Source organism: Hirundo rustica, chromosome 11, assembly GCF_015227805.2.
Source record: "Hirundo rustica isolate bHirRus1 chromosome 11, bHirRus1.pri.v3, whole genome shotgun sequence".
Taxonomy (NCBI): Eukaryota; Metazoa; Chordata; class Aves; order Passeriformes; family Hirundinidae; genus Hirundo; species Hirundo rustica.
In genome coordinates this window covers 7230229-7242701 of record NC_053460.1, presented here as the reverse complement: position 1 = coordinate 7242701, position 12473 = coordinate 7230229, and the positions used below count along the sequence as shown (strand labels likewise).

The 12473-nt window shown below is 44.6% G+C and overlaps 1 protein-coding gene across 6 annotated transcripts in view; it reads left to right on the top strand.

The window, feature by feature from the left end:
* Positions 1–12473, top strand: part of PLEKHG4 (pleckstrin homology and RhoGEF domain containing G4) — a 93395-nt gene that overhangs the window by 33644 nt on the left and 47278 nt on the right. For all 6 annotated transcript variants that reach the window (XM_058422037.1, XM_040075054.1, XM_040075053.1 and 3 more), the window contains exons 4-7: positions 1110–1325; positions 5095–5218; positions 6307–6400; positions 11559–11645. In XM_058422037.1, coding sequence (XP_058278020.1) covers positions 1110–1325; positions 5095–5218; positions 6307–6400; positions 11559–11645 — 521 coding nt within the window. The remainder of the gene's footprint in view (positions 1–1109; positions 1326–5094; positions 5219–6306; positions 6401–11558; positions 11646–12473) is intronic.

The window sequence follows — 12473 nt, the reverse complement described above, 5'->3', positions numbered from 1 at the left end:
ATTGGAATCTGTTAGTAAATAAACTGAGTCAAGTGTCAACATTGTTGATGCAGCAGGAAGGTAGGATGATTGAAGTAAATTTTAAATAGCAATTAAAATGTCTGACTTCATAGCAAGCAAATAAATAATTTCACTCTTGTTTTCCTGAAGAAAGGTTGATATTTTTGTTGGTAGATACTGGGGTATCAGGATTTGTAGTGAAATATAGCCTTTTATTTAGTATAGCTTTCTGCAAACACAGAGATAGCCTGCTTGTGTACTTAGGCTGCTAAAAATCTATTATTGAAGATGTACTGTTGGCTTCTAATTCTTGTGATGTTGGGAAATGGGGAATAATACTTCCTGCACAGGGGGTAGATACTTTTTTTCTTCTTTCCAGATAGTTTTACATGAAAATTGAAACTTGATAGAACTAGCCTTAGTTTCCATGTAGTAGCCAAGATATTTAATTTTCTGATTCTGATGCCTTGTACTTTAGAGTTGAGGTGTCAGACAAAGGAAGCATTTTCTGCAGTTCTTGAGCAGGAGCTGGTTGGTGTAATCATCCTGTTCTTCGGTGTTTTTAAATGGGTTTCTGACTTTCACATTAAATGTTAATTAAAAAAGGCTGGATGAGGAGAGCAAGGTTTCTTTGGCTAATTTCCAGCTGATTTGTCAGCCTCCAGCTGACTTCATATTTTCAGGAACTAATCTGAAAGTGGTGTTGGGGGAGTAATTCTGTCCTGATGGAGTAGCCCTCCCTGTCAGAAGCTGGTTTATCACTTCAGCATGCTCAGGCTGCTGGAGCTCAGCCAGGAACTTGCACTGTGCCAGACTTCCAGGCTGTGAGCAGACATGTACTGCTTGATACGTTACCTTTAAAAAGGACTACAGTAACCCCGACCTGAATCGAGCTCTTACACTTTGCAAACTTCACAATAAATTGCTTTCTTTTTTTTTAGAATTACAGTGGTATTAATGTTAAAACCAGTTTTGGAACATCCATGCTGCTGGCTAAAGGGCTGGAGGAGCTGCAGAGTGCTGGGGGTACATCCCTCCCCATCTGGTACTCAGCTGGGATCTTTTGGGTGGAACTCTGCTCAAGCTTCTGTTTGTTGCTTGTCTTACAGGCACGATGTCAGAAGAGACAGAAATGAGAAAAGAGGCAACTGGCACAGGTGTGTTGAAACCAGTGAGTAAAAGCAGTGCCCTGGAGGAAGCTTCAGCACCTGTTACTCCCCCGACATCCCCAATTTCTGGAACTGCCTGGGGTGGTCAGTTTGCACCTACCATAGTGAAGGATGTGAACCCAGAAGTGCTCAGGAGCGGAGTTGCCTACCTGCCTGGTGAGTGGCTGAGCCAGAACGCGTCTTGGAAATGAGGTTTGTAGGAGGGCAAGGGAATTGAGCCTCCTTTTGCAGCGCTGGAGACTGGTGCCAATTCTATTTCTTACAGTCCAGACCTCTTCAGAAGTTCCACTTCTTGAATCCTCTGAAGTTTCCGAATGGGCAGGACAGGAAGCAGAACTTCCCTCCCATTAATGTTAATTTGCTCTCAGGAGTCTCAAAATGTTAAACCAAGCGTGTATGAGTCAGAAATACCAAATCTCTGGGCTCATACCAGGAGTTCAAAAAGAGCAGAGAGAGGGTGCAGCTAATGATGGGCTGGTGGGCCTGACATCAGACCTGGTCAGAAGAATGGGAACTTGATTCACTTGGTAGATAATTAAAGGATAGGAATGTAGAAGATGCTCTTTAACACGACTCTTGAAAACCAGTTTTATTCTTGGTAATTAGAAGTTTGGTTGATTAAATGTAGCCACCTAGATATAATAGATTTTTAGAAAACATTTGATTTCATGACACATAATGTTGAAAGGAATATCCCATTGAAGTGAATGGTTAATGTGTAGGGTGAACGATAGTGTAGCTAAATAGCAGATGACAAAACTAGCTATCAAGGGAGAACTTTCCAGAATTATTCTGCCAGAATTGACCTGGGTTGCAGGTGAAATGTTATTCAGTGTTTGCATCTAATAGAGCAATGAATATCAAATAGCTGCAGATAACATTTCTGCGTGGGATAAATAGTGGCCGAGGGGTGAACAAAGCTGAGGCTGTTGGACAGAGCAGCCAGGATTTCTTGGTGTACAGGGCCCACACAAGACGTCTTTGTGTTTAACCAAACAAGAAGTAAAGCAGTGGAAGTAAGATCTGTCTCTCTAGTGAGAAGCAGCATTTGGCAGCTCTGTGTAAGGAGCCCCTGTGGGTTTGTCCTTTCAGGGCCAGAGAGAGGGTTGTTCAGTGTGGGGCAGGAGGAGCTGCATTTGATCAGCTCAGGGGCCACATACGAGTTGAAAATTGGGCAGAGAGCCCAGCCTCAGGGGAGAGGTCAGGCAGACCTGTGCAGTGTGGAGCAGTTAGGAAGGAGAGCAGAAAGGCAGCACAGGCATCTCCCAGATCGTGCTGGGTCTGCAAGACCCATTTTGACCTCAGGTGTGTAAAGGGGAGGAGATGACTAGACAGATTAAGAGACTGATTTTTTTACCTCTGTATACTTGTTGGTGATGCCTCTGAAATAGTTTGGGCTGTATTGTAGGAGGAAATGTAAATATTAGAGGTGGTGCAGAGAAGGGTGACAGCGCTTTCTTGTAACCAAGCTGCGTGTCTTACGACAAGAGACTGGAAGGTTGTGTGTCTCATAGGATAATTGAGAAAGAGGTGAAATCACCTTTGTGCCAGGAAGAAAGAAGGGAGTTAAAACTTTGCCAGTTTCTGGAAGAAGGTGAAATGGAAAACCAAGGGCAGGGCAGAGTAATGGTACATTTGTACATGTAACTTTGCATTAGGAGGTGAATTGTTACAACAAATTCCAAAGGAGGATTTTTAATCTTCTGGTCTGCTGATCAGTTTGGACATTTTTATGCTGTATAGGAGAGCCCAAGAAGTTACAGAGTTAGAGAGGTTCTTTCAGAGAAGCTCTCAGTCCATGGTGTTGCAGGAGCCTGACCGTGCTCCATTTGTCACAGATTCCTATCATAATGTACCACTGTTAAATGAGACAAAAGCATTTGAATACGTGATGAAGGGGTGTCAAATGCCCTTCAAATGCCTGCAAGAAGCAAGGATTTGGTTTGATACTGCTTCCAAGGAAGTTTTTCTCTAAGGAGGGAATTGTGTTTCCTGTAAAACCACTATCAGATTTGACTGACCTCTCTGCGTCTTTGAGGTTTCAGTGGGCAATCCTCACACCCGAGGGAATGTACTCACAACTCAGTTAAGTGCTTTATGTTAGTCTGTGGTAATGATACAGTAATTACATTAGAAAGAATAACTTTTATAATGAATGGTGAATAAGAGCTAATTAATAAACTAGTAGCTGATGGAGTTAGCCGAAACTTCCAACCTAGTTTCAGTTCTGGATTATGCCACTGTTGAAGACCTAGCCCTGGTGGCTCTGGTTGCTTTTTTGGTCTGGTCAGGCAATTCCCAGAATACTGGATGGAAGTTCAAGGTTTAATCAAATTCTGGTGATGCCCAACCTGCTTGCTGGACAGGAGATGTTGCTTCTGAGTTAAAAAGCTCTTATTGAGCTGTGTTCCTGGTAATTGAGAGCTTTCGTTTTTTATTTTATTTTGTGATGGTCCCCTTAGCTTATGAAACAAATTATATTAATGAGCTTTTTCTAATTTCTTTCCATCTCTTTGATTATGCAGCATGCAGGCTGCAGTATTTCAGGAGTAATAAATGTCCTCCTGAATTACACTGATGATTTTTGTTAGCAGGAGAAAGCCTGTGTCACAGTTTCGGTCCCTGGGAGGGAGAAAGCCCTACTTCAAAATGGTGTCCATCTGTGTCTGTGGCACTTATTCGAGTCATGTCCTAGTGACAGATTGAGATCACACTGGGGCAGCTTTCTGTGCTTGAGGCTGTCCATCTGTGTCTGTTTTACCTGTCAACTCACATGCTTGTCCCTGGGATGGAGGAGAGAGGTGGTCCAGGACAGTATCTCCTGTGATAGCAACAGTTAAGGAGTGAAAGAAACATATTTCTCTAAGTGTTCTGATTTTGTTTTGTGCTCGGTTTTCTGCCCTCCCCATCTTTCTTATACAGTTTGTATGACAGGAAATGGCTCCTGTTCTTGTGAATTACTTTTCACACAAAAGAGGTGTTGTCCCTCCTGTTCTCCAAATCACTTACCTTCCCAGTTGCTTGAGCAGGCTCGCTGCAGGCGCTGCCTGATTTTGAGTCTCAGAGGCAGTTCGGGCTTTCCAAAGTGCTGTGTCCTCCTGCTCTTCACCCTGCTTTTGCATCTGGAGAGGAGGCTGGACATAATTCCAAAACTGGCAGTGTTAGGTCCTTCTCCTGTGATAAGCTGTGACTTTGGGCTTTTGGAAAACAGGTGGCAGAGAAGCACTGTCCTCCCTGGCTAACTGGAGCAGAGGGATTTCTCCTTTTTCAGTGTATTACATCTCAGCTGGGTTGCCCATACTGTGCTGTATCTATTCCCTGGGCACTGAGCAAGCTCTGAACCTAAGGAAGGCCTGGCCCTGCCTCTGCCCTTGTCAGAGCTGTAGGCAGGCTGGAGTGTGCTTCTGGGCTGTCCTCTCTGCAGCCTCTGGGGAGGAGCTCTGGGTTCCTGCTCCAGGGCTTTGCTTCGAGGAGCTGACTGGTTACATTCTGGGCTCAGCCTGCAGCATGTGCCCAGTCTCATTGCGTAGTGCATATTCTGCAGACCTGTCTGCATTCTCTCGTGTGACAACAATGTGAAGGTGAGATTCTGTATCTGGAATTGATGAGATTTCTGCTTTTCTCAAGATTACTGTTAGGCAAATTCAGCCGTATTTATGAAGAACATCTGTTTGGGTGGAAGACAGCAGTAAAAATTGAACACTACCATGAGAGAAAGACAAGCTGAGCTCATCTGCCTCACTCTGAGGCAGCATTTGGGTACTTAAAGTGTGTTTATAGCCTCCTACCATCTGCGATATACACTATATTGAGTTCTGTAGAGGATTTCCAGGAAGGTGATGGGGTCTTAGTGGGAGAACATGAGGCATACAGACCTGGAACTGAATTATTTGCGTGATTTCCACCCCCTGCTCTCTTTTTACAGGTACAAGAGACAAATCGGGACGTGCAGTGGCCATAATAACGACAAGGAACACAGCCTGGTTAAACCCCCACTGCAATACCACTGAGCTTGTACGCCTTCTTCTGTACTTGCACAGCATCCCAAGGTTTGTGATGCTCTTGAGCTGACAGGACAGACAGCTGCTGTCCACTGTGCCTTTCAGGGAGGTGGGAATTGAGGCAGGAGTGGAAGGAGGATGATTTTACTGGCCTAGGAACTTGGTCCAAACAGTCCTGAAATTACACAGGTGGGAATCTCCTGCTAGGGTGAAGAGGCTTGTGTTCAGCAAGCGCTTCACCTATTCTGTATCTGCCATGTGCACATGATGTGATATAATTAGGTATGTACTGAATGTTTTCATGTGTTGCCATGAGTCCAAGCCATTCAGGCTATCCTTCATCAGTTCAGAAAATGGGATTTGGGAGCTATCATGGGGCAGTCATGCAGCAGCTCAGTGAAAGTGTTGTGACATGATATTTTAGGGCCAGGCCTCCAAGGAGAGAGGATCTGCAAGGGTTGAGAGTCTGACTTGAAGTCTGGCTGAAAATTGTTTTTGGAGTCTGCAGGCTGGAGTTTGCTGCAGCTTCTCTTCCTTTCACTGTGACAGACTCTTATTCACCAGCTCATCACAATGTTTCACTTTAAAATTATTACATAAGAAGAGGTAAAGCTAACTATGATAGTGATTTTTTTTTTTTCTTTTTGAGGCCTTTAAACAGTTAATAAGGGGAGGAGGCTTAACCCATGAAAAACTCATGCTTTATTTTTTAGGCTTTTCCCTTCAAATCTGATTCTGGGTGAGATAAGCATTGAGTCTGCTCTGGACTGGCTGTTCTTCTGAAGCAGTGAGGCTGAAACCAGGCTTGTCCCTGAACACAATTAGGAAGGATTGGTTTTCCTTTGTATATTATTCAGTTGGCATCAGCACCTTTGCCATCAGTGACACATATTCTAGGAATAGGAAAAGTGGGAAATTGGGTAGAAGTCATAGAATCAAATGGCAAAGGTAAAAGTGAGCAATCAGTTGGTGCTTTCTGTGTTTTGTTTAGGAAAAGGTGGCCAGTTAGTTCCTGTTATTACAAAGCCATAATGTACTGGGTTTTTTTCACCCTGCAATGATTACAGGTTCTGCTTCCATAGTCTTGTTAATTTTCATTGGTGACAAAGGTGACCTTTTTGTCTTTGTTCTTGCAGACTAGAATGTCAGGCTTTGGGTCTCACTGTTCTTGTGGACGCTCGTCGCTGTTCGCCCGTTCCTGCTCTCTTCAAGGCGTTCAGCACATTGCAGGTGAGCCTGGAGCTTGGGCAGAGGGACGCTGGCTGGCTTGCTGTCGTGGTTGGATGTTACGTTTCCATCTGCTGCTTATGTCCTCCATCTGCCACCTGGCTTTCAGTTGGCTTTGGGAGGTGGAGATACGCACCCAGCCCTGCTTTGGGAGGATGACCTGGACTTGCCAGACTGCAGACAAAGCAAAAAACCTGAGCAAAGTCTGAGTTTGGGGAGAACACCCCTCCCCACCCTCCAAATTTGCTTTCATCTCAGTGCTGAGAACAGCCCATACCCAAGTCTCAATGCTGTCATGGATTATCCTCCTTGGAGGTGTTGTCCCCTGCGCTGAGGGGCTGTGTGAAGTGTGCAGCAATTTTTGCCTGCCACAGAAAGGGGGGTAAGAGGGGCCTCTGCCTGCTGTCATGGGAAGGGAAGGACACTGCTTGCCATGCCAGGTGGAAAAGCACCTGCAGCTGTTGATGTGGCTGTTGGTGAATGATTAGAATCGGATGTGCTGTAACTCTATATTGCTTCAGGTCAAAGGCTTTCATATCAGTGACTTGGGAAGCCAGTGGGTTGTATTGCCCCCCCCTCCCAGATAGAAACTATCTGTTGCTGTTAGAAAGCCAGGGAGATGCTGGGTTGTAGCGATGACTAATCTTGTTTAAGCAGGTGTTTCTTTTAAATCAGAGCTTAGGTCTCTTAGGACTCAAACTCTGCGAACTGGAGCAGGGCAATGTTTTAATGAAGCTGATGTCTGTGGTTTATGTGCTTCAGTGCCACATCTGAGAGTTGAGTCTGACTCAGAGGTCTGTCCTCCTGCTTCCTGGGCTGGGTGGAGCTGTGAGCTCTATCAGCGTGTTCATTTTCTCTGGTGAAGGAGTAATCTGGTGCCCTGCTCAGTTCTGCAGAGGTAACAAGTAAATGTGTTCTCTTTTATGCTGTGCCCACATGGCAGTGGGCTTGCTAGAGCTTTTGAGCATTTTACTGTCCATGTAAGTTGCATGGCAGTCTTAGCAGCCTGATTTGGAAATCAGTAACGTGTTCTGGCTGTCTCAATTCTCATACAAGCATGGTAATAATGGCATTTTAACCTTAAGTTTCCCTTCTGAAATGAGGGAGGGGGGAAGCTTTTTGCTATGCTGTGATGGCTGTTTGGCTCCGACCACCTCCTTATCAGGCTGGTACTACAGTTATTTAACAGAGTTTAATGTGCTGCAAGACAGATTGCTGGACCTAAGTGTGTGCTCCAGGTAACAGTGACTGACAGAGGCTGATTACTCTGCTTCTGGTTTTTTGATCCTTACACTGACTCTTCTGAAGACTCTCTAAAGGAGACCTGTTCAGGAAGTTCATTACCTAGTTTTATGGCACAGAAGTAATCCCTGTCTCCTCTGAGACTTTTGGAGATCCTCAGCATTCACTCCATGATCTTATGGCAATGTTCTCCTCTGCTCTGGAACAAAGATAGTGTAATACAGAAAACTGAGTGTAACTAGAGTGAGGCAATATAAGTGTTCCAGAGTGCAGCAGGAAGTTTGGCCTGAAAGTGACTGCACTGAACAGCATCGTGCTGTTCCTAGTTCTGCTTGGCTCCTGAGATGCTCCTGGTAAACTGTTTCAGTCTTTGAATTGCTCTATCAGTGCTGGATGAGACTGACTTCTTTTAGCTATTTAAATTAAAAAATGCAGTGAAAACTACTTGATTTCTTTGGAAATAGGATTTCTTCTTGAGCTGGAAAACCTTGACTGTATGTTATGCCTCTAAGTTTACAGAGCAGATCACCTCCTTGGAGTCCTTTCTGAAATTCCTTGCACATCTCAGTGTCTTTTTATCTCTGGCAGACTGTCTCTAGAGCTCATTTCTGTGCTGTCCTGGACTCTCCTTATACATGATTTTACTTACATAGTTTCTGTGAAGCCTACTATGATAATGTGCTGGACTCTGTTTAATGTTGAGGTACAGCACTGCTTGTTCAAAGCTGAAGGACTGTTTTCCTCTTGACCCAGCAGTGGGAAGCACAGATCAGATGCCCTAAAGCAGAGTCCCTTTCTGCTGGGATCTGTTAAACCTAGAGAGTCTCCCGGGGAACAAAGGTTCCTGGGTCAAGATATGTCAGCCAGAGGAAATCTTTTTTCCACTTCTCCATCTTTCCAGAATGAATGTATGGTTGGAATTAAGTGCTAGTAGGCAACTTTGGGTGCTTGCAGGTTAGTTTTCCCTACAGCACTTGGGAGTCTGTCAGTTGGTCTGTCCAGAACCACCTGGTAAACTAGTGGGAGCTTGTCCTCTCTGCCTTCAGAGCAGGGCCAGTTGTATTCTGCAAGAATTTTTTTTCCCCTTCTTTTTAGAGTATTGGGTGGCTGGGAGATCTTTCTGTCCCAGACAGCAGCCGAAGCAGAGGGAGTGGGGCAGAATAAAAAGCTGCTGCAAAGTTATCTCAGGAGGAAGCAGGAGGAACTCTGGCAGCTCTGTGCAGAGGTGAAGGGAAGTGCACAGTGTGTGCATGTTGCAGGAATAGATCAGGCTTGTTCCTGTGGGAAACTGCGTAATGATGCTTTGGAGCAAGGATTTTTGCAGGGATCAATGCTGTCGTGTTTGCTTACAGGTTGTCACCAGTAAGCTATGTGCTCTTAAGAGGAACTTTGCTGCTCAGAACTGCAAGGCTGATCCCTTGCTCAGTGAGCAGGCAGGGACAGTGGGGTGTGTGCCCTGCCTTCAGTGAGCAGGTGTCTGTGGGATTTCCCTCTGCCCGAGTATTAATAGACTGGAATTCTTTTGAATTTCCCATATCAGTGTGAAGGCTCAATCCTGCAATTGGCTGTGTTTGTGTGTTGGATTGGGAAGAGCCAGCTGAGCATTTGAAAGCAGGGAAGTTCTGTGCAAACCTTTCTGTTCAAGAGCTGTATTTGCATTCTCAGTGCAGGAGTACAGAGGACTTTGGTCTCATGTTAAGGACCAGGGATCTCCTGCTACTCCATTAGAGTGGTCACTTTGAGACTGACTGAGGTGCCTGGGGACTCTCCCATCTGCACAAACATTCCTGGCAGCCTGTGCTTCAGACTGTGCCAGTGTTGTTAAGTCTGGTCATGGGTTTCCACTTGGAGCAGGAAGCCAGAAAACTGGAACTTCAGTCTGAGAAACACTGAAGAAAGTATCTAATTCTCTTTTAAAAGAGTAATAAGGAAAGGATCTGTATTTACTGTGGTGCTTTCTGAGCTCCCCTTATGCTCCTCTATTCTATGCTGTCCACACTATACCTGCTTTTGGAGGTGAGGAGTTTGCTTATATGTGTGGAACTCTTTGCTTCTTTGCTTCTATGTAGTTGGTTTTGTTAGCAAAGGTGGTAAGAGATTGTGCTTCAAGCTGCAGGAAAGCTTCCTGAAGTGGCATCCTGCTGTTCCCAGCTCTGCTTGGCTCCTGAAATGCTCCTGGTAAACTGTTTCAGTCTTTGTATTGCTCCATCAGTGCTGGATGAGACTGACTTCTCTTAGCTATTTAAATTAAAAAATGCAGTGAAAACTACTTGATTTCTTTGGAAATACATTTTCTTCTTGAGCTGGAAAACCTTGAACTTTTCCCTTGACAGCTTTATTTGTGAATGGTTTCTCAGTTTCTATTTTCAGGAGTAACAAACAAATGAGTGTTTTGGCTATTGTGGTAACCTCTTGTTTCACCATCACTACCTTTATCCCTCACTCAGATTGCACATCTTGTGACTGTTGGCATAGAAGGGGGATTGTGTAAGAAAAATCTGTTTAGTACCATCATCACTCTTGAAGCTGTGTCCAGTCTTCACCCTTCAGTACTTTCTAGCCAGTAAATTCGGAGTTGGTGATACAACTGCTGTAATATCTCCCTGTCATCTCTTCAGTATTTACCTAATGCAGCCTAATTATGCAATAAATACTTTTTGGCCTTTTGATCCATGTTCAAATAACAGTGAAAGTGTGAATAATTCACTTTGGAGAAATTTGAGACAATTTAGAAACCTCTCATGGTTTTGGAAGGTGTTTCAGTTGGGATTTTTTTTGCTGCCTGTTTAAAAGAGTTGTGGTTTAGGACTGGATGAGGAAAGGTCTTTTTCCTCTGTTCTGGAATCTCTGCTGCTGCTTTCACTTGCAGAATTGGGACTCTTTGTGTTGGCATTGTTTCTTAATTGCTGAACGGGGTCCAGTGTTAGGTTAGGTCACTCAGTCTCTGTTGGTCCACTTCTCTCTGTACTCTGGCTCTGCTGCTCCTGGCAGATATTTAACCCTACTCTCTGCTGGAGCTGTTTATTTAAACAACTTTCCTTTGCTGTTGTGGCCTGCGGTGTGGCAGGTTCCTTGCACATTGAGCAACACCAGAAAGGATTTGTTGCTTGACGATTCCTGAGATCTTTGCAGAGGCAAAACCCATGTAGGAGACATCGAAATGGGATGGCTCTTGTTTAATCATGTGGCACAGCAGCTTAAATGGCTCTTCTCCTTGCTTCCCTGGTCCAGGCATCACATATGTAGGGAGCCCGTGTTTCCCTCTTCCTGCTGTTGCTCTCTCTGCCTGTTTCTCACTTCCCTGTAGAATGCTTCTATAATTGGAGAGCTGCTCCTGGATCAGTGAGATTGAACTACAGCTGCCAAACATCCCTTGTGTTTGGAATTTCTGACAGTTTAACAGTAGAAACAGGATGCTATTACTTGACTGTAAATTGGCAGTAAGTGGAGACAAGATGAGGTTTTTGGCACTGGGTTGGGGGTGGAGGGGGGAAAGCCGCTTCCTTTTGGTTAGGTGAAGTGACCAGGAAAGTTATCAGGAAAAAAAATGGGGCACAGAACATGTTTGGTGGTTTGTTTGTATGTTTGTTTTTTCTTTTTTTTTTTCTTTTTTTTTTTAAATTTTTTTTCTTCCCTGACTCACTTTGCAGAAGGCAGAGCTTCTTTAGTACAAACAACACCTGATCTTCTCCATTGCTTCCTTAAATATTGCAGGACTAGTTGATCTGAAGCAAACTACCTTAAAGACATCACCTTGGTACTTTGTAGATGGGCCTTCCTTAATTTCTGGTGACTGCCTTTCAGGCTTTGTAGATGCCTTTGAAGGATAAATTGCAGACTTGTGTATGAACCTGGTGAGAACATTCTCCTTAGTGTCCAAGGCAGATCAGTAATGGACTTGTGCTCTGTTCTTTTGTAGGACATGAATCCTCACTGTATTCATGGAGTACTGCTTCTGGTTGAAAGAGATCTGACTTTTCGGATGGAGAAGCCCCCAGCAGGGCAGGTAATGGAACCATTTATCTGGGGTTTGCTGGGCCACTCTTGATATCCTTTATTTAACTCTCCAGACAGCAAATTCCCTGCCATTGATGTATGTTTATTCTCACATGAAATTTCTGTAGGTGTCCTCTGTGTTTTGCGGCTGTGGTCTCTGTGGGTGTGGTATTTACTGGGTTGTAGTGTTTATGTGAGCTGAACAGATCCCTGTCAAGCTCTGTTTATTGCCACGTCCATCAGTGACATTTGCGCCACAGTTACGTCAGTCTGCCAGGGACTCAGAGCAGGGGGTTTGTTGTGAACGTGGGTAACTGTATGGAGGAGCCCTGCACAATTAGCTAGAGATGCTTTTCATGTTCTCCCATTAACAAGGGGGGAAATGCGTGGTCAGGAAGAGATCATGTTATGCTAAATCCTGAACTCCACCTTTGGAGGTGCTTGTTGCTTTCCTGGATTTTGCATCTCTTCTGTTTCCTCTCATTCCTGCTGCTGCCAGTGGCTGAGAGACTTCTGCAAGAAGGGGAAGATAAGATGGGCATTTATGTGAGGTTCCCTTTGTAGCTGAAATGTCTGGAAAGACCAACAGGAGGGAAAATTACCACAACAGTAAAACTGGCTTGGAATTCTATAGCTGTGTGAGAAATGTAGGCTCCCAGCCACTCTGTGGTGAGTGAACAGAGGATCAGACTTCTTCTTTGCTCCAAGACTGTTGCAAGCTACAAGAATGGACTGAAACTCTGTGCCTGCTGAAACTCTGTAGGCTTCAGAGTAGCCTAGGAGCTCCATTTTGGCTCCTATGGATGAAGATAATTGTGACAGGCATCAGGTTTGCTCT